General features: G+C 35.7%; 1 protein-coding gene across 8 annotated transcripts in view; it reads right to left on the reverse strand.

Moving 5' to 3' along the window:
- Nucleotides 1-21,109, reverse strand: part of CASK (calcium/calmodulin dependent serine protein kinase) — a 315,531-nt gene that overhangs the window by 70,058 nt on the left and 224,364 nt on the right. For all 8 annotated transcript variants that reach the window (XM_006211818.4, XM_006211816.4, XM_031671296.2 and 5 more), the window contains exons 10-11: nt 19,750-19,849; nt 7,906-8,027 (exon numbers count right to left, since the gene is read on the reverse strand). In XM_006211818.4, coding sequence (XP_006211880.1) covers nt 7,906-8,027; nt 19,750-19,849 — 222 coding nt within the window. The remainder of the gene's footprint in view (nt 1-7,905; nt 8,028-19,749; nt 19,850-21,109) is intronic.

The raw sequence follows: 21,109 nt of genomic DNA on the forward strand, positions 1-21,109 counted from the left end.
ATGTTGAGATGCGGAAATCCGAGTCATGACCCAGCGAAACCTACTGGGATGATCTCTTCGGTGGGCTTTGGGCACTGCAGAGGGTGGGCGGCTTGGCTTTGCTGGATTGGTGTTAGGACACAGGGACAATGCCAGGAGACACTAGAAAGTGCTGTCACAGTAGGAACAATGGATTACAAATGACATTTTGGGACCTGTAGTACACTATAGTCCTTACACGTGGAAGGACCTTCCAATAGTGCTTTACCTTAAAACATGTCAAAAGGGTAACATAGATTTTTTTTAAAATAAAAGAGATATATTCTCATTTTTTTCATTTTTAAAAGCTTTACTGAGGTATCATTTAAAAACTGCACAATTTGCCCATTGTAAGTGTACAGTTGGATGACTTTCGGTAAATTCATACAGCTGTACAACCATCATCTCAATCCAGTTTTAGACCATTTCCTTTATCCTCAAATGCTCTCTTGTATTGTATCTTAGAATTCTTTGCCTAAACCAAGGTAGTGAAGATTTACTCCTGTATTTCCTTTTAAAAGTTTTAATCATACAGCGGATCTGTAATCCATCTTGAGGAAATTTCTGTGCATGGTATGAGGTAAGGGTCTAAGTTTACCTCTTTGCATATGGAGATTTAATTGCTCCAGCACCACGTTTAAAAAAAAGCACTATCCTTTCCCCATTGAATGAATCGCCCTTGTACCTTTGCTGAAAAGCAAATGGCAATGAATGTGAGGGTTTATTTCTGAACTCTGTCCTGTTCTGTTCCACTCATTCTTATATCTATCCTTACACCAATACCAGATATTTTCATTACAACAAGCTTTGAAATCAGTTTTCCAGCTTTGTTCTTTTTACAAAATTGTTTTGGCATTTGCATATAAATTTTAGGATCAGCTTGTCAACTTCTATTAAAAAATTCTGCTGGGATGTTGATTAAGGATTGCACTGAATCTAAATAATCAATATGGAGAAAACTGTCATCTTAACAATACTGAGTCCTCCAATCCAACAAAATCCCTCCATTTTTTTTTAGATCTTCTTTACTTTCTTTCATTAACAGCTGTAATTTTCAGTGCATGAGTCCTATACTTTTTTGATTAAATTATTTTATTCTTTTCGATGGTACTGTGAATATTTAAAAATTTTATTTTTACATTATTCGTTGTTTATATATAATAGTACAGTTAATTTTTGTATGTTGATCTTGTATCCTGCAATCTTGCTAAACTTGCCTATTAGTTCTAGTAGATTTTTTGTTGATTCCTTAGGGTTTTCTACATACGAGAATATATCTTTGTGAGAAGAAAGTTTTACTTCTTCTTTTCTAGTCTGCATGTCCAGAATTTCTTTTTCTTGCTTTGTTGCAACTGGCCAGAACTTCCAAAACAATGCTGAATGGAAGTGGTGAGAGTGGACAATCCTTGCTTTGTTTCTGGTTGTATTAGTTTTCTATTGCTGCTTAACAAATGACCATATTCTTAGTAGCTTTTTCTTAAGTTTACTGATATCTACATTAAAAATGAAGAAAAACTACTTTTCATATTTAGGACATAGAATATTTCTAGCTCTTTTTACTTCAGGAATCTTGTTTCATGTGATGCTTCTCTACTGACTCTAATACATATATATACAGAGTATAATACACTGATATGCAGATGGAACAGGTATGGTAGTTTTTGTCCATCCAATTAGAAACAGTGGAATGAGAGACTCCTATATCCAAAGCAAGCTTCAGTGCACTTTAATCTCCAGCTCCAGGAGGCAGGTAGCACAAGGGCCACCACCACTGCCCCACTACCCAGCTGGCTTCATACTTGCTGAAATTCACTCTTAGAGACGAGATGGGATCCTGAGAAGGTATCAGTAGCTCAGCCTCTCAAAGTCCTCAAACAGGCTTTATTATTCCAGACATTTAAGTGCAAATCGACTGGACTGCAAATTCATGGGAAACTTAGCTTTGGCATTTCCTGATTCACCAGTCTGTTTAAACATCCAGACTTAACACTGTATCAACTTACTTCTCAGACTCCAAATTGCTTAAAAGCATCAAGTTCCCTTCTGATTTCTAAAAATAAGCTATTCCCAAATGTGATTACTAATTTAATATCATCTTAAAAAAAGCAAAATAGTAAATTAAGAGTTGTAGTTTTCCAGTGTTAACTCCAGGTCAGATAGAAAAACTCTCTAACTCTCCCTAAAATGCAAAAAATGATAATAAATGTGTCAATAATATAAAATATGGAGGATTAAAGACATCAACTAACTTTTAATGCAATACTTTAAAATATTCTATTATAAAACACTTATGAATTAATACAAAAACTGCTAAATTAAGTTGCTATTGCAGTTAGTTTGACTTTATTAATCTAATCACCAATTATTTTTTAGGATTTCTCACAAAAATAATCTTAATTAAGAGGGGCATCACATTTATCATGGAAACCGCAGTCTGTAACAAATGCTAACAGCTGCTCAGAGGTATGACAGATGGTGGGTGACTTTAAAACTTAGTCATCAAAGTTTGGCAGAGAGAGATAAATGTGTAATTTAACAATGTTTTATAACATTGTTGGTTTACAAAATAAACATTAATTCTGTAATAGGAAAATTTCTACCAGAAATTAATAACACTGAGAATCACCACCAAGTAACATTTGCAAAACATTTTTATCTGGAAAATCTCTTGATTTTTCAGTCCATCAAAAACACTAACATCATCTAACCATCCAATGTATCACATACAAGTTCCAAGACTGATTCAAAATATTATTAAAAGACATAATTACACTTTAATACCAGTTCTAAGAAAGTCTAATTTATGAATGATGGGGTAACATTTCCTTATTTTACATCTGATTTTTGTAATTCACATTCTTACTTGAAAAAAAATCAATTCACGGCAAAATCAGTTTTCCATGCTGTACTGGGCTGAATATTGTCCCCTCAAAACTCATGTGTACCCAGAACCTCAGAATGTGACCTTATTTGTAAATCATGTCTTTGTAGATATAATTAATTAAGATGAGGTCACAATGGATTAGAGTGGGCCCTAAATCCAATGACTGGTGTCCTTACAAGAAGGCCATGTGAAGACATAGAATCACGCACATACAGAAGAAAAGGCCACGTGAAGATGGAGTCAGAGCCTGGAGTGATGCAGCTACAAACCAAGGAATGCCAAGGTGTAGGCAACTAACTACAAGAGGCAAGGAGAGATTCTTCCTGGAGACTTGGAGGGAGCATGCCTCTGCTGACACCTTGATTTAAGACTTCTAGCCTCCAGAACTGTGAGAGAATAATTTGTCATCTTAAGCTACCCAGTTTGTGTCAGCCTTAGCAAACTAATACACAGGCCAAGTTGTACTTTATTAAAATTGATCTATATTTTTCATATACAAGACCATCTCTGTACCAGTGCTTTTAATTTCTGAAAGCAGACATATTGGAACAAGCTGGACCAAGCACAGTTCCTCCTCGAGCCTCTTTATTTCTTCCCACAAAATGAGAAGCAGCATGTGTGTGCCAGGCGGAGCTGGTTGAGTAGCAAATATTTAGACATTCTGGATCTACTTCTAACTACAGATTAAACTAGATGGATTTTACTAGAATTTAAATCAGAAAGCATTTCCTCTCTCAGTGAAACCACAGATTTTCTCTTTTTGTTTTAATGTAAATTCTTTCAATATGACAGATGTTTTGTTTCTTCCAAAGAAATTCTAGTAACATTTCTTTGAATTTTGAGCTTGTTACTATTTTAAAGGCATGACTAGAAAAAATAAAATACTACATAATCTTTTGTCTTCCGAAGGACCTTAATCCTGTTTCTTTAGGTCAGGTTAAAAATTATGGCCTTAAATTTATCAATTTTGAGTGTTAATGAATTAACAGGAATTATTTAAATATAATAAAGATATTTCATGAAGTGGCTCAGTGAGATTAAGTAACAGTCAAGCCATGGGCCACAAAGCTAGGCCACTAGGTGTCACTACTTGGAATCCTATAAAGGAGCCAACATTGATTCTGCAAAACAAAACAATCCAAATCCAAGCATGGGATATGGAACATCAGAAGAAAGAAAAATGAATGGTCAAAGTTTGAAAAGCTTCTTCTCAAGAGTTGGTCATACTGTGATCTTTTTAATGTATTTATATCTTTATATACTACCTTGTGAATTTTTTTTATTGTGATTAAAAAAAAATTGAAGCATAGTCAGTTACAATGTGTCAATCTCTGGTGTACAGCATAATGTCCCAGTCATGCATATATGTAAATATATTCACATATATTCATTTTCATATTCTTTTTCATTAAAGGTTATTACAAGATCCTGAATATAGTTCCCTGTGCTATACAGAAGAAACTTTTAAAATCTATTTTTATATATAGTAGTTAATGTTTGCAAATCTCAGACTCCCAAATTTATCCCTACCCACTCCCTTCCCTCTGGTAACCATAAGATTGTTTACTATATCTGCGAGTCTGTTTCTATTTTGTAGATGAGTTTATTAGTGTCTTCTTTCTTTTTTTAGATTCCACATATGAGTGATATTATATGGTATATTTTTCTTTCTCTTTCTGGCTTACTTCACTTAGAATGATGAAATGATCCCTTTTTTATGCATACCATAAGCATTTAAAGATTTAACTTTTTAAAAATGGTTAGATTTCTCTAAATGGCAGCCACTTGAATACTTCATGGATCACATTACTGAAATGTAGCCTGGTAACTCTGAAACAAGAGCTTAAGCTTTAAGGGTCGTAGATCATGAGGGCATAGTCTAATGATGGCTTATATCATTCATGGTGATTAAACTTTCACTGAAAAATGGCTCAGTTTGGATTTTCAGAACCAAATGCATCCCAACACTGCCCAGGGCTGGCCTTATAGTCGTTATTTCAGGAGAGTTCTGGGGTTCATGTGTAGTGCCTGCCTATAAAATTCTGTAGACATGCTGCCTTTTTACTGGGCACAGCTCATTTTCAGTCCGCCAGCCCCTTTTCAAATCGAGATGCATTGACAGGGCAGATGCTGACAGTACAGGTACTTCTTTAAGTTTATAATTCATAAAAATCCAAAGGGAACTTTGAACACAATTTCCTCACTAAAATCTATGAGTCTCTTCTGATGCTGACAGTGTCTACCCAAGAATGCTGCAGCTATTTAAAATAAATGTTTTGAGTGAGGTCTGAGAAGTTTAGCATTGGACAGTAAATGGTGGCCCAGCTCAGTTCCAAGGTCCAGTCTGTGTCTGAATATCTGCCCCTTCCTGTAGAAACTAGCAACGTTCCTGTACTTCCTCTGCAGTCTCAAGTTTGGTATGCTCAGATACCTCGTTACATTAGGTAAGAAAAACCCAACTTTGAAAACCAATGTGGGCTTCTCTGAGTCTTTAAATGATGACAAAAAGTCCTTGATCTAAAGAGGGTCAGGAAATCTTAGCAATGACTTAACTGCTGACTACACTGAAATAAACCAAATCTCCATGCTGTGCTGTAGTGACTTTCAAATATCCCACTTACTAATCCTAGTAAAGGGTATGACTTCTGTGGGAAGTTCACAACTGTGAAAACTTGCTGCATCATACGAAACAATGATAAAGAACAACAGACATTTAAAGAGCCAATGAAGAGATCAAACTCTAATTCAAATAACATGTTAACAATAACAATAATGAAGATGATGACGGAGGAGAAGAAAGTGGAATGCTAGGAGCGATCCACAAAATAGAATAAATTTCAAGGGCTTTTTTGGTGTCCAAGGACAGTAACAAGTTATTTGAAATAACTTAATCTGAAATGTCCTCAAATTACTTAAGATAAATTACACTAAAGAGAAAACCCATTTCCGCGTTCTCCTGAGCACATTTTCTAGCTTTACTGAGGTATAACTGACAAATACAACTGGAACATATTTAAAGTGTACAATGTGAGGATTTGATAAATGTACACACTGTGAAAGGATTCTCACAATCAAGTTAATTAACACATCCATCACATCACATATTTATCTTTTAAAAAATGAGAATACCTAAGTTCTATTCTCTTAGTCAATTTCAATTATAAAATATAGTGTTATCAGCTACAGTCACCACAGTATACATTAGCCCCTCAGACTTTATTTATCTTAAGACTGAAATTCTCCACCCCTTTACTAACCTTTTCCCATTCCCCCCACCTCCCAGTCTGGAGCAATCATCATTTCATTTTGTTTCTGAGTTTGACTTCTTGTAAGATTACACAGAGAAGTCAAACCATGCAGTATTTGTCTTTCTCTGTTTGGCTTATTTCACTGAGCACATTTAAAAACTATGGTTCCTAGCTCTCTTGCAGCTAGGTAGGCATACAACTAGTACTTGCCAATGGGATATGGGCAAAAGTGATATAGCCCATGTCCAACCTTGACCCTGCAAAATTCTCCACTTTCTCCCATCTGCTGGCTGGGTGCAAAGGATGCAGTGCAAAATTCCAAAGCTTTGGGAGATGGCAGAAGCACACAATGGAAGAGGACTGGATTCCTGAATGACTGTGTGGAAGAGACTCTCCTTGTACCCTCCTCAACTCCAATTATCTTCATTAGACTGTGGTGTGAGCAAGAAATATACTTCTATTCTGTTGAGCCACTCAAATTTTAGGATTTCATGCTGTAGCAGTTAGTCCTGAATTAATACATACACTAAATTAAAAAGCCAAATTAAAATTTTAAAATAATAATTAATTTGATTTGACTAAGTCTATGGATGGAAGCAACTGTTACATACCTATGACTGCACTTAGTGTGAAGCAAAAACACACTTAGCTTTTCCTAAACTGGTCTTTATCAATTCAACAAGATTGTGAATAAAAGTTCTGTGCCCAAAGGAATTTGAGAAACACTATTGTATAAATGGAATAAAGAATGCAGCATTTCCCAAACTTATTTGGTCAATAAATAAATTAATCAACAAATTTAAGATCTACTCCCCCTTCCTGAATGGCAATATCCATCACCATCTCCCAGAGTAATGTTCTATAGAATACATTCTGGAAAACTTTGCTTTAATCTGCATCATATGGTGGCTTAATCAGAATTAGCATCAAAAAGTTCTAAGCACTCCAGAGTAAATACCATTCTCTTATTAAGGACAGATTTTTCTTGTAAAAAAGACTAATATGTATTAAGAAAGCTTTCATTGCTGAAGTTAACCAAGTTCTTTAAGAAAGGTATTTTACTTAAAATTTGACTGAAATCAAGGCAGACGTGAACTGTCAGCTTCCGATTTTTCTTTGTATCGAATCTGCTGTCAGTGGAGCCTGTCATATTGAATAAGGGATCACAGTCTAACGTTTTAAGGAGAAGAAACCGAGTCTATGAAAACCAGTAATGTTAAATATGAAATGTGTGTGTAAATATAGTCCATTGCACAATATCTTATTTACTTTTCTCTCTCCTATACTCATGCTTTAGGTGTAATGCTTTAAAACATTGTTTACTTTATTACCTTTTTTTTGGTTTGATTTGTTTTCTTTGGGGGGGAGGGGGGATTAGATTTATTTATTTTTAATGGAGCTACTGGGGATTGAACCAGGACGTTGTGCATGCTAGGTATGCACTCTACCACTGAATTTTACCCTTCCCCTTAAAACAATGTTTAAAAGCAATAAAGAGTAGTAATCACAGCTGAGATCAATGGATTCTTATATAAAATATATAATTTTTTCCACTGTGACTTGCTAGGCTATATTGCATTTGTACTGTAGAATATTCTATTTCAGTTATGAGTGACAGGTGATTTCCCACATTTCTCACAGACTTAAGACAACAGAAAAAGGACTGCTATGATGGACATTTGGATATTCATGTAAAGTAAAAAGTTATGATAAATACTCAGTTTACCAAAAAACTTAATAAAAAGAAACACTTACATCTAGTAGCGTGTGAAGATGCTGATCCTGGAAAACACTGTGTAGAAAATCTAAGTCCTTTTCACTGCAGTCTGTAAGTGCGTGAATTTCTTCCAGGCTATCCAGCACCTGTGAGACTGCTCCTGAGGAGAACAAACAGAAAAGAAACAGCCGGTAGAGAAAGTCAGTGTCAAACTAGCCTTACATTTCAGAACTATGGCTAACTAACAGAACATAACAGAAAAGGTTGATGTCTTTACTGAAAAATAGACTTAAATGAGTGTCATATCACTTAAGGATAGAGTATCTGCAGTGGGTTTATGTTCTGAACAATGTATTTGTGTGCTCCTGTTTTCACAGTAAACTGAATTTCAAGGTCAAATCCACTTTAAAGTAAACTGTCTTACTTGAATTAAGGAAATTCATCAACTATAGTTGAGCTACTAGAAGATCTGGGTGCAGATTATACATCGGAAAGAGAGTGTGGGTTGCATGACCCCATGACGTTTTGAAATATTACAGAAATAACACAGGTGCATTCCATCAGGAACGGAAGATAAAGCCAGCTGTAGATCTGAGGGACAAACCTTCAACTGGGAGCTCCAGCTGTGTAAAACAGGCTTCTTAGGATTTTTCAGGCTTAAACTTAAGTTAGCAAAAATCCCAATCCATTCTGTCTCCTTCCTTTACATACAAAGTCAAGGGAACCAAGTAGTTCTCAGTCTATTGGTCCCTTTTTATTCAGAAGACAGAGAGAAAGGGTAAGTATACTGACTGACACTTCCAAATACCATATTAGGTATTAGGGGAAACCATTTTTGTGGGGCAAAGTAAATGGTAGCATGGTCATTTTCTTTAGATTTCCTCTAATAATCAGGAACCCAGAGAGGTATCAGCAGGGAAGGATACATACCGAGTAGTAACAAAGTCACTTAGCCTTAAAAAAATGACTAGCCTATTTTACTCAGCAGGCAATATGCACATACATACGCCAGACAAAAAAGAGAACCCTGAGAGGCTAGGCTTCAGAACATAGTGTACACAGTGTTAGAGATATTCTAACAATAAGTGCCTAATCATTGCATATCTAAGTCCTGGATCTGTAGTTTTCAACCAGCAGCAATTTGGCACCCTGCTCTCCCCCCCAGGGACATTTGGCAATGTCTAGAGACATTTTTGGTTGTCACAACTCTGGTGGTGGCTGGAGTAGGGGGATGGATTGTGCTACTATCATCTAGTGGGTGGAAGCCTGGGACCCCATTAAACATCCTACAATGCCGAAGACAGCCCCTCAACAAGAGAGAATTATGTAGCCCAAAATGTCAATAGTGCTGAGGTGGAGAAATCCTGCTTTATATGAAGATAAAAATCTTGAATCTTTCTGCTCTGGAACTCTATAGGGTTCCCAGTTACTTCTGGTCTTGAATCTCATCCATTCACATGCACTTATTGGTAAGAATGTAAATTAGTACCACTTTTACAGAAAGCAATCTGGTAACATATATGTATCAAAAGAGTTTTAAAAATGCTCATGATTCAGTTCCATTTACAAAAACCTACATTAAGGAAAAAATAAGTAATGCAGAAAAAGATTTATGTATAAGGATATTTATCATATAAAATGGAAAAAAGATTTAATTATTAGAGAATGATTACATACATTATAGAGCATCCATATTATCGAATATATAGCCAGATGAAATTTGTTTTTGAAGAATTCTAAAGACAGAGAAAGTTGCATGATACAAAACTTGAGAAAGTAGAATACAAAACCACATAAATTGTACATTCCCAATCATAACTGAAAAAAATATATATATATACAAATTCAGAAAAAAACCCCAAAGAATGAAATATATAAAAAGGGTAATAGTAGTTAAGTTTATTTTCCTAATTATACTTCATTCTGTTTTTGTCCATATGTTCCAAGGCTTCTACAATGGAAACAAAATGTTGCTACATAAGCAACTGATTTTTTTTGCAGTATTATTTATGTCAAAAATTTGGGGCTTAAGCCACAAATCAAGTGGTTATCCACATGGGAATTATGTAGCTAATTTTTTTAAAATTTGACTTTTTATTTTGAGATAATTATAGATTCACATGCAGTTTTAAGAAATAACACAGGAAGATCTCATGTACCCTTCACCCAGTTTCCCCCAAGGGTAACATCTTGTAGAACTGTCATATATCACAGATGGGACACTGACATTGATACAGAGAAGCTACAGAATAGTTCCATCACCCCAAGGATCCTTCACGTTGTCCTTTTATAGCTACAATTGTTTCACTCCTACCCTTCCTCCTCCTAACCACTGGCAACTATAATCTGTTCTCCATTTCCATAATTTTGTTATTTCAAGGATGCTCTATAAATGAAACAATACAGTATGTAACCTTTGGAGGCTGGCTTTTTTGACTCAGCACAATTCTCTGGAGATTCATCCAGGTTGTTGCATGTATCAATAGTTTAATCCTTTTTATTCTTGAGTAGTATTGCAGGACATGAATGCAGCACAGTTTGATCATTTATCTGTTGACGGGACTGTGGATACTTTTAAATTGTGAGTAATTACACCTACCAGGCTACTGGCATTCTTTCACTGGAAACACTAAGTGGATATTAAGTGATTAAAAAGGTACAAGGCAGAAACCAGTCCTCATTTCCCCTGCTGTTCTTGAAAAGGTATTAACCTAATCCACTTCCTTCTATCTGCTCTCCTCAGGACTTTTTGTTCTGAGTAGGAACAAAATCTGGAAATCAGTTTAAAGCCAGCTCTCTCATCATCCCTTATTGAAAGCCTTGGAAAGCAAGAGATGATGTGAAGAAATTAGTCCCAAATATCCCACTTAACACCTAACCCCAGCAACATTACCAACAGTAGAATTAAATGATGCCAGATTTATAAAGTTACTAAATCTAGTTCTAAACTTACGGATTTAAGAAACTGCAATACGGGGAGAGGGTGTAGCTCAGTGGCAGAGCACATGCTTAGCACGAACGAGGTCCTGGATTCAATCTCCAGTATCTCCATTAAAAAATAAATCAATAAATAAACCTAATTACCTACCCTCCCCAAAAGAAACTGCAATAACAAAAATACTAATGAGATGTGTTTTTTTTTCTATATTAAAAAAATTCGACAGCACAGAAAACTAATTATCATTTTCACTCAGTTATCTTAGTGGAATCCTACTTCATCTCTACTGTCTCTATCCAGCATTGCTTATGTGATATATAATCTAGACAGCAGTTTATTAATACTATAAGATTAAAATAAAACAACCTTGTTTCTAGCGAATACTAAGGTGGCAAATCTAACCGCTGGGAAGCAAGTGTGGTTGTACCAGACAAGGGACATATCATCTGTTGGTCTGTGAACTCCCGAAGCTCCGTGCAATTCCTGCCCCGCCAGCACTCTCCATGAGTTACCCTATGCGTGCACGTGTTTACTCTGTTTCTGTGCTGTGAGGACTTTAAGGTAGGTCTATATTTGATTCCTTTTATAACACCTACAAGTATGCAGTGAATTAATTACGTACTAAAGAAACAGTAATAGTCAGCTCCCAAGTCTTGAGTGTTTGTTATGTGCCAGGCACGTACGTCCTCAGGACCACACAGTAAGAGAAACAGATATGGATATGGAATTGAGGTTCAGAGAGGTCAAGGAAGGTCACGACTAGAAGTGGTAAAGGCAGGACTCAACTCCAGGGGGTCTGGATCTGAACTCTATGCTCTTCCTGACCTACTACACTAACTGGCCGGACTAGGAAGTAAAGGGGGAGCCTTCAACCAGAAGCGACGTGTGGTTTATGTACAGATATGGAGGTTAGAAAAGAACTTGAACCCTATTGGGTCAGACAATAACCAAAACCTTTATCAAACGTCCTGCTTTTTGCCAGGTGCGAGGCAGAGGCTTCAGGGAAAACAGGAATGAGCCCTGGGCTTGAGGAAGGGGCTCTCAGGCTGGTATGTGAAGCGGGCATACTATACCGTGCAGCAAATGGCACAGAAGAGGTGAAAATAAAGTGGCACAGAAACAGTCTGCAGAGGGAGTCTCTGGGACAGCCTGAGAGAAGAGGGGGATGAGCAGGAATTCAACACCCCCACTTGGGGTCTGATCTGCTCTGACAGACCCAGTGGATGCTTTGCCGAGAAGCTCAAAGACATCTATTAGCCTATGTCTCTAGTAGGCAAGACCCACCAGGTTAACAGGTCTATTTAGTTTCCTTGAACCTGTCACCTTTTCTGAACTGATTTATAGTCTTTTCTTGTACCCAAATGTGATTAATTCTGTAGGTTTTCAATCATGAAAGGAAGCATTTCCACAGCTGTACTCAAGTTGCCTATGTCAAGCTCTGAAAAGTACCCCTAATTTAAAGTTTCTGTAACTAGCTAGGAAAATTAGTTTTTATTCCATTTCTCCTTTGTCTTTTCATATTGAAACGACACGTACTTTCAGTCTGACCTCAAAATCTTTCTTCACCCTTGATGATTTTAACACCTTCTACGGACACCTCCTCCAGTTCTGTTATTTCTTTCTTTGGGTACAACCAGAGAACCACATCTCATGTCACAGATGTGTACAACTGATATCTGCAGTTCAATACCAAGAGAGGGTGATTTATTTAATGGCAGGACTGTAGGCATCATATTCACTTTTGTATTCCAGGCTGCACTTTGCTGAGTGCTTTGTATGAAAAGACACAATAAAATATATTCGATTAAATTTTTTTTCTGAGCAAATTCTGAAGAACTGAAAATAAACTACTATAATGAAAAACATGTAACCACAGGAGACAATTTTATAGTGCTGTTTCCTTAAAGTCAAAATGAAAATTATTTTAATACTTGTATGTGTATAACACTTCATAATTTCCAAAGTGCTTTTATACTTCTTGTCTTATGTGATTCCACAATAACCCTGTTCTATAGACAAGTGTTTTTATATTTTGATATTTGAAAAAGCAGAGGCTCATTGGGGTTAAATGATCCCGGGGCCATAGCAATGAGCAGAAGAGGGAGTCCTAGAACCCAGGTCTCTAACACCTGGTCCTTCCACTACAGACTGGCCCCTCCCGAAACCATGTTTTACCCTCAGCAACACTCCTGAATAGTCAACCTGCATTTGGTAATAAGATGATATACAATTTTTACTCTCTCTTTAATCTCAATTTTGTTTACCATATAAGATTTATTTGCTTAGGCCTTGGTCCAAACTTTCACTAGAAAGTAATCAAGCCCTGCCTTCAGAATAGTATTTTACTTTAATTTTTGCATAATTCATTTGGTAATCAGCTTATATCTAAAAATTAGGCTGATAATCATATATTTTAAATTTGAACATTTCTACTTTTTCTAAGAATTTCACTGATACAAAGTTTTATGCTACTGGTATGAAATATTACTCAAAAAAGCATAAATATGTCAACTGTTTTAAAAATGTTTTCTGAGTCTATTTCTTTAAAGAGGAATATACTTTTAAGGTCAATAAAACTTTGAGTCTAGAACAATTTCATTACAAGAGTGGAAAAACTCTTATAAAAAAGTTGACTGAATAAAAATAACCTGAAAGGAGGGCAGAAAAATAAATAGTAGAATGTTTAAAAAGTTCTCGGTGTCACAGTAGGTTGAGTTTGTCTTAAAACTATTTCCCTCTAGCTTTGCTATGAAAAATGTCAAACATATGGAAAGTTGAAAGAATTGCACTCACCACCTAGATTCTACGATGAACAGTTCTTGCCTTATCACATTATCTATCCACCCATCAATTCATCTTATTTTCTGTTCATTTCAAAATAAGTGGCAGAATGGTCAACATCAGTATACTTCACCCCTAAACGTATTAGCATAGATGTGAATACTTCTCTCTCTCCAGGTAAAATTTACATAGAGGGAAATACACAAATCTTAAGTGTACTATTCAATGATTTTTGATAAATGTATACACTGCATACATCTGATAAACTGCATACACACATGTATGCAGTTATTTCAGTAACAAAGATTTTTATGTGCTTATTTAAAAATTATATGTTTAGCTACAAAACCCAGTATCACTGAGCTATTTCAGCATCTGTATCTAGTCTCGTTTCTCCTTAAGTTATCAATAACCTCTCTTTCCTATTACATTAGCCATCTAATTTACACAATACTGAATCACTACACGTGCTTTCATATCACCCAAAGCCCCGTCTCACAAGCACAACAGCATTGAAAAATCTGCTTATTAAGGCAGAATTACATTAAAATTCAATTTAGGTGTACATTTTCATCACTCCACAAAAGTTCCCTCTTGTCGCTTTGCAATCTCTCCCCCCTACCCCCTCTCCTGGACAACAGCTTTTATTCCCATCGTAGAAAGCAAATTCTAGTTATCAGCCAAGTTATAATAATTGTGTTATTAACATATATTATATATATATAACATATAATATATATATATTAACATATATAATAATGAATCCTGTAATGAAAATTGGATTTTGGACTTAAGCATCTGTGCTATATTCAATTCAAGTTATGAAAACTTACACATGGTGATAAATGTTTTAGATTCTTTTTGTATAGATTATAGTACAGATGCCTCAACATTTATTAGTTAAAAGAAGTAAACTCTGCAAATGTATTCTGTCAGAGTATACATACCATAATTCTAACGCCATTAGGCTTGTTAAAATAATCTATATTTCCAAATAGCAACATCACTGGGCACAAATTTATCAAAGTACTTTAAATAACATTCTGCTGGTTGTTAGGTGCCCATTCATATAAAGCTTTACAACTAAGGAAAAGCACTACTTGACACCTCTAAGATGCTTTCATTCCCAAATGACATGATAGGTCTGCTGATTTAAAAAAAGAGAGAGAGAGAGGTGCTAAATCAGGAGAAATAACAGCAGTTACAAATGGGAAGAGTCTTATATTTCAATGGTCATTAACTTGTAGGTAGTGGGCAGCCTCTGAGATGGCCCCCAAGATCCTGGCCTCCTGGTATTCACTGTCTTATATAATCAATCCCTTCCCTGGAGTATAGGCTGGATTTATTAACTCACTTGTAACAAACAGAATAGGGAAGAAGTGATAGGATGTCACTTCCAAGATTAGGTTATAAAGACTGTCGCTTCTATCTTGGGCACCCTCTGTCACTTTTGCCCTCTCGCTTTGATCATCTGTGCTGGGTGAAGCGAACTTCTAGGCCGTGAGCAGCCCTGTGGAGAGGCCCAACAGTCAGGGAGGAACTGAAGCCTGTCAACAACTATGTGAGTGAGCGTGGAAGAGGAGTCTCCCTACACTTGGGCCTTCAGGTGAGACCACAGCTCTGGATGACACCTTGAATGCAATGTCATGAGAGACCTTAAGCCAGGGCACTCAGCTAAGCCATGTCCAGATTTCTGACCCACAGAAACTGTGAGATGATAAATGCTGTTTTGAGGTTATTCATTACAGAGCAACAGATAACTAATATATTGTGAGATTTTTATATGAGATTTTGATATTAAATTGGCTGCAATTTGAGCTATAAGTCACTAATGCAAGAAAGTGTGACAATGAATTTAATTATAAGCACTCAGATTTTCTGTTTATCTTTGTCTCTTATATACTTTCCCCTCAGTAAGCACAATGTTGGGGTAAAGGCTTTTTTTCTATTGTTTTAATTGAAATTATTATTGAGATAATTGTAGATTTATATGCAGTTGTAAGAAATAATACAGAGATCCCTTGTACACTTTGCTCAGTTCCCCCACTGGTAACATTTTACAACACTATCATGTAATATCACAACCAGAACACTGACATTGATACAATCTACCCACCTCATTTAGAATGCCTTAGCTTTACTTGTACTCATTTGCATGTATGTAATTTCTTACATACTTTTTACTTTAAATAGTGTCACATACTCAAATTATATTCCTTTGTAATAAAAATCTAGCTGTACTACTCCTTATAAATGCTCTTTCTGATGGTCGAAGTTGTGAAGAGAGAGAATCCAGGAGTTAATTTCACACCTCCATATTAATAAACTGAAAATAGAGTCAGTAACAGAGAGTAATAAACTGTTTGTATAGATTATGTAACTGTTAAAGGAACATTCACTTACCCTGAAAGTTTTCTTGAAAGCAAATTATGAAATAGTTATCCTTTCCCCAGAAATTAATGTATTTGTGCTTGAAATTCAGATGTGAAATAATATTAAGTGCACTTAAAATTTTAACACTGCTTCTTTTTCCTCTTATGAAAGAAGAAATTAATATTATTTGTATAACAATGCCTCAGCAAATGAACATATACAAATTTCCACGGTAAGGTCAGGCAGTGTTAAAATTCATAAACATTTAGACACAAACAGCCAAGGAAAAAGTCAAGCTGATTATGAACCATGCAAAGCCAAACACTTTTGCATAAAAGAGAAACCTTAGAGAAAAACAAAGGGATACCTACTTTCTGCTGCTAGAAGTCCTAGGAGGAAGGCAGCATATGGACAAACAACAAACAGTATGATTTTAGAGCAAGCAGGTTATCAAGCCACAGGTGGGCCCAACAGATGAGCCACAAGAAGCATGGTCTCTTAGCTGAGCCCAAAGTGAGCCCTTGGGTTTGGTGAGCACGCTCTCTGAGTTCTGATTCTGACTTCTTTGATTTGAAATACGAGCACAGAATATTTCCACTTTGAGTTATAAAGTAACAAAGCAACAATACATTGTTTATCTTAAGATTAAACTTAATAGATTCTAGAGAATGTATAATGGACTAATTTCAGTAATCAAAATAGGAAAAAAACTCTTACATAACAATTATTTTACAATGTAAACAGCATACCTTAAACAGTTAGACTCTTCTTTAGATGACGAATTGGAACACAGATTCGTTTTCAATTTTTTTTTTAAATTAAAATTGTGATTTGGAATAGAATTTGAGGGGACCAAAATAAGATTGCCAACTTTAAACTTTGTCAAGCGAGGTCATTAAGAAAAGAATTTTAACTACCTACCATTTATTATCATTTCATAGAAAGAACAGAAAAGGCATTATTTAAGGATGAAAAACAGTCCAACTCAAGAAAGGACAGTTAGTTGGTGACACTACACTGGTTCTCTCGCTAACTCCTCCTTCCCCACCCCCACACCCCTGTCCTATGAGCACCTGCTGTATGATCGTTTTTCTCTTTTTGACATGGGTTTGGAAGAACTTTCAGGTAAAGATGAGAAGTGCTTTGTGTTTTGTATTGTAAAACAAACCCATACAAATTTAAACAGAAAGACAGTGGAAATGATAATGGTGGGAACTTAAAATAAATGACGCAGAATTAAAGAACTAGAATTAAACAGAGAAGAATTTAGGCTTGAAAATTAATGAAAATATTAAAAATAAAGATACATTTAAAAATGAAAATATGGATGTGTTAATTTATGAAAGTGGAAACCTCTTATGCAAGTCTACACAAAATACAATAGGCTTTCAGCAACTAACCATACAACCAATCCTGTTAGTTGCAGAAAAGGGAATTTGCAGCAGGTAGACATCTGATAAATAACGCTGACAGTAGTGACAATGCCTCCCTTTAAATGGCTTAGTATTAAAAGCTGATTTTAGGAACCTATGAAAAATTCCTGATTGCTATGTGAAATTGAGGAAAATAGAATTTTTTCCAAACATTTCCCGTCATTGACGTCTGACTATATAAAAATTTCCTCTTCATTTAGGGTAGGTAATGAGACATGCACACTGTATAATAATTCTACCTTTTATTTGTAGCAGCTAGACAGTACCATTTTAAACTATTGTAGATACATCTTACACATCAAATGAAGATACAGACTGCTTGAAAGATCACTAAGATGCAGAAATTTTAGAAGAAAGAAAAAAGAAGAAATAGGGTGTGACTGCAGGAAAGGGAAGCAAAAAGGAATGCAAAATTACAAACAACTAATTTGAGGGCTTGCAGGCTACTCGTAAGACAGTGCAAGAAATTTCTTTTTTGTTTAAAAAGTAAGTACTGTATCAGAAACTATTTGAACCATACCACTTAGAGATTGTACTGAAAAAACAGAAAAAATTGGGTAATACAAATGTATTTAATAGAAAATAAGTACGTCTATAACTATAGACAATTCCTTTCCCTGAAAGAAAAATCCAGCTCTTTACAGAAAGGAATACTTAAGAGCTCATTAAACTCTTGTTTTAGAAGAGGTAAATATTAAGAGGTAACATTAAAGATTAGCTCTATGAAGCTGTTGCAAGGACCATCCTGCTCCTTAGGCCCATTTCTAAAGATGAAAATGGTATTAGAGATCTTGACCTAAAATCTCTAAATATATTCCAAGTATGTGACTATATCATGTAGTCACAGGACAACATAAAACCGTTACAAGATCCAGTTGCCCTAGATAGGGTTGACTGTGGTGACAGAGGAAAGAAGTTCCTGTTAACAACAAGAAAAAGTGACAAAATGGAAGGAACGAGATGAACTGGAAGAAGACGAGACAGGCATGAAGCAACAGGGGGCGCTGGGGAACATACCTATGACACAACTACGGCCTGGCCTTTCAAGTGCTAATAAGGGTCCTGGATAATTACCAAGTCAGCACAAGAGGAAAACAGTAAGTCCTTCTCCTCAGAGTCCTTCCCTCGGACTCCCATTCATGTATGTTTTTGGAAATCACCTTCACTCAAAAGAGGAAGATTCACATCCCAAATGGCAAAGGTCAAAATGAGGAACTATGCAGCTGCTGGAATGGGAAATCTGATCCTGTTCTTTTGCACAAGGTATAAGCACAAACCAATCTGTAAGAAACTGTGTGTGTGTGTGTGTGTGTGAGCGTGTATGTGGAGCGGAGGCAAGAAGTCTAAATACTGACAAATGCTCACGGTTCCAACATGCAAGAAGCATAAGCACATCCCTTCTTCCTATGCTACTAACTGTGAAGGACAAACAACTCATGCTTTAGGAAGGGCCCTGGGCCTTGGTTCCAATGATAATACATGAATATTGAATGAGCCAGTCCAAGAGTACAAAGAGCAATCACCAGCACAAAGTCAACTACATGACAAACACTGAGTAAATCTAATTAAAGAAAGAAAAGCTGAGGCCAGAGGACATATGATGTAGGAGTTAAGTAAATAAAAACATAAATAAAAAATTAAAACCTTTAACACACATACATGCATTTATGTGTACATACAAATGGGGCCTATGTACTTTTAGTAAGTAACCCTTGAGAATACCTCACAGGTAAGACTGAAATATGAGCATTTTATAAAGCAATTTTGTGAACTCTAGTGTGTTTTTCCAGGAGTACCTATATACATTTCATCAAATAGGTAATTCTTCTATGTTCTTCTCTCTTGAATGCTTGTAGACACGGGATATAGACTTTATAAAAGAGAAGAACCTGTAAATTGTTTCAAGAGACAATTCGCAAGACAGCTTCATGTTGAAAAGATTCAATTAAAAGCAGTGTTGTCCCAAAGTTCGATCTGCTATGGTTGACATGGGGAAAATCTCACATCAGAAGTTTTTGTTGAGGTAGAAGGTAAGCAGACAGATTCAAAAAGCCTGACTACAAATGTTGGATTGGATGAAGTGCAATGTTGAATCTGGAGTGGGGAAAGGGGAAGAAGTATTTTGAGATATTAAAAAAAAAGTGAAATGCTGGTTTGGAGCAGTAGGGGAAAGCAACTTTGGCATTAAAATGAAAAGGAACCAGACGCAAGTGGATGGAATTTGGCTGCTGACAAACTTCTTTAGAATTCCTTGGAGGATCTGACTAGGTTCATGGAAAAAGTTTATTCATAATGGAAGAGAAAGGATGTAGACATCAAAGGATTCACACTGGTGAATGAATGAATGATTCAATTACCTGAGGAGGTAGGGTCTTCAGAGAAATCTGGCAACTCTTCAGGGGGATCCCCATAGAATGAGTTGAATTTGTGACTTGACACAGCTGCTAGTACTGCCCCCTAAAGTAAAGAGATGAAACATATTATTAAAACAAACATCTAAATACAAAAAGTTAATTAACCAATGGTTATTTAAGAATTAATCAGAAAGTAAAATATATAGGAGAGGACAGCCAAAAGAGAGGTGGTTTTTAATAATTTTGGATTCCTTTAGATAAGTCACATATGCATATACCAGAATAAGAGTGCTGGGGAATGCAAAAGTATATGAAACCACTTCTACCTTGAACTCAAACATCTACTAGACAATGGAATAATCTGCAGTTACCATAAAACAATGCTGCAGAAGAATGTTACTAAAATGGAAAGATGCTTGTGATGAATTACACACAAAAAAAGATTTAAAAACAATCTATAGCATGATCTCATTTTTGAAAAAAAGTTAACACAGATATAAAAGACATATATCAAAATGCTAATAGTATTAATTATCCCTGGGTAGTAGGAATATGAGTTATTTTTCCTTTTTAAAATCTTTTTGTCCCTTTTTTGTTATTAACAATGAATATGTGTTAGTCTTATACAGTAATTCTCAAACAGGCCACATAGTTGAATCCAATTCATATGACTCTTTTAAAGCACATGCATAGTCTTCGCTGATTCCTGGTTGAGAATCACTGTCATACTGAGTGCATGGCATCCCTTAGGATGGTTGGGTAGAAAATGGTTGGGAATTATTGTTTAAGCAACAAGAAGAACGATAAGTTATTTTGTAAAAGTGTTCAATTATGTGACCATTAGGCATAGGTCTGTGTTCCTTGGCTTTGTCCAGTTTTTGTCTGCATGACCCTCCTTGAGTTAGTCATTTAACCTCTTGAGGTTTTCTCATGTGTAAAGTGAGGATATTAAAACCAATATACCTTACGTGACTGTCAAAAGTCATAATGTTTATGAAAGTGCTTTGCAAACTATAAAGCATTTTGTAAATGCAACTTATTACCGACCCTATTAATATGTAGCTAGAACATGAGCACAGCCTTCGCTGCTCCTGGTAGACCTGCCCATTTAGGGAGTCTCAGTATCAAATCACTAATAAAGTGGTCTAAATGTAAAGTAGTCTAAGTCTAAATTTTAAACATTGAACTCCTGGATTTTTCTGAAAAGAAAGATCAATATTTTGTGTATGTAGTTATTTATTAACTATTATCAACAATTATAACAATAAATTACTAATAATTATGAACAATTCTAATACTGTATTGATAGAAACATATTTCTAAAAGGGTCATTTTTGGGGGGGGGGCCACATTAGGGTTTCCT

Source organism: Vicugna pacos, chromosome X (assembly GCF_048564905.1).
Source record: "Vicugna pacos chromosome X, VicPac4, whole genome shotgun sequence".
NCBI lineage: Eukaryota > Metazoa > Chordata > Mammalia > Artiodactyla > Camelidae > Vicugna > Vicugna pacos.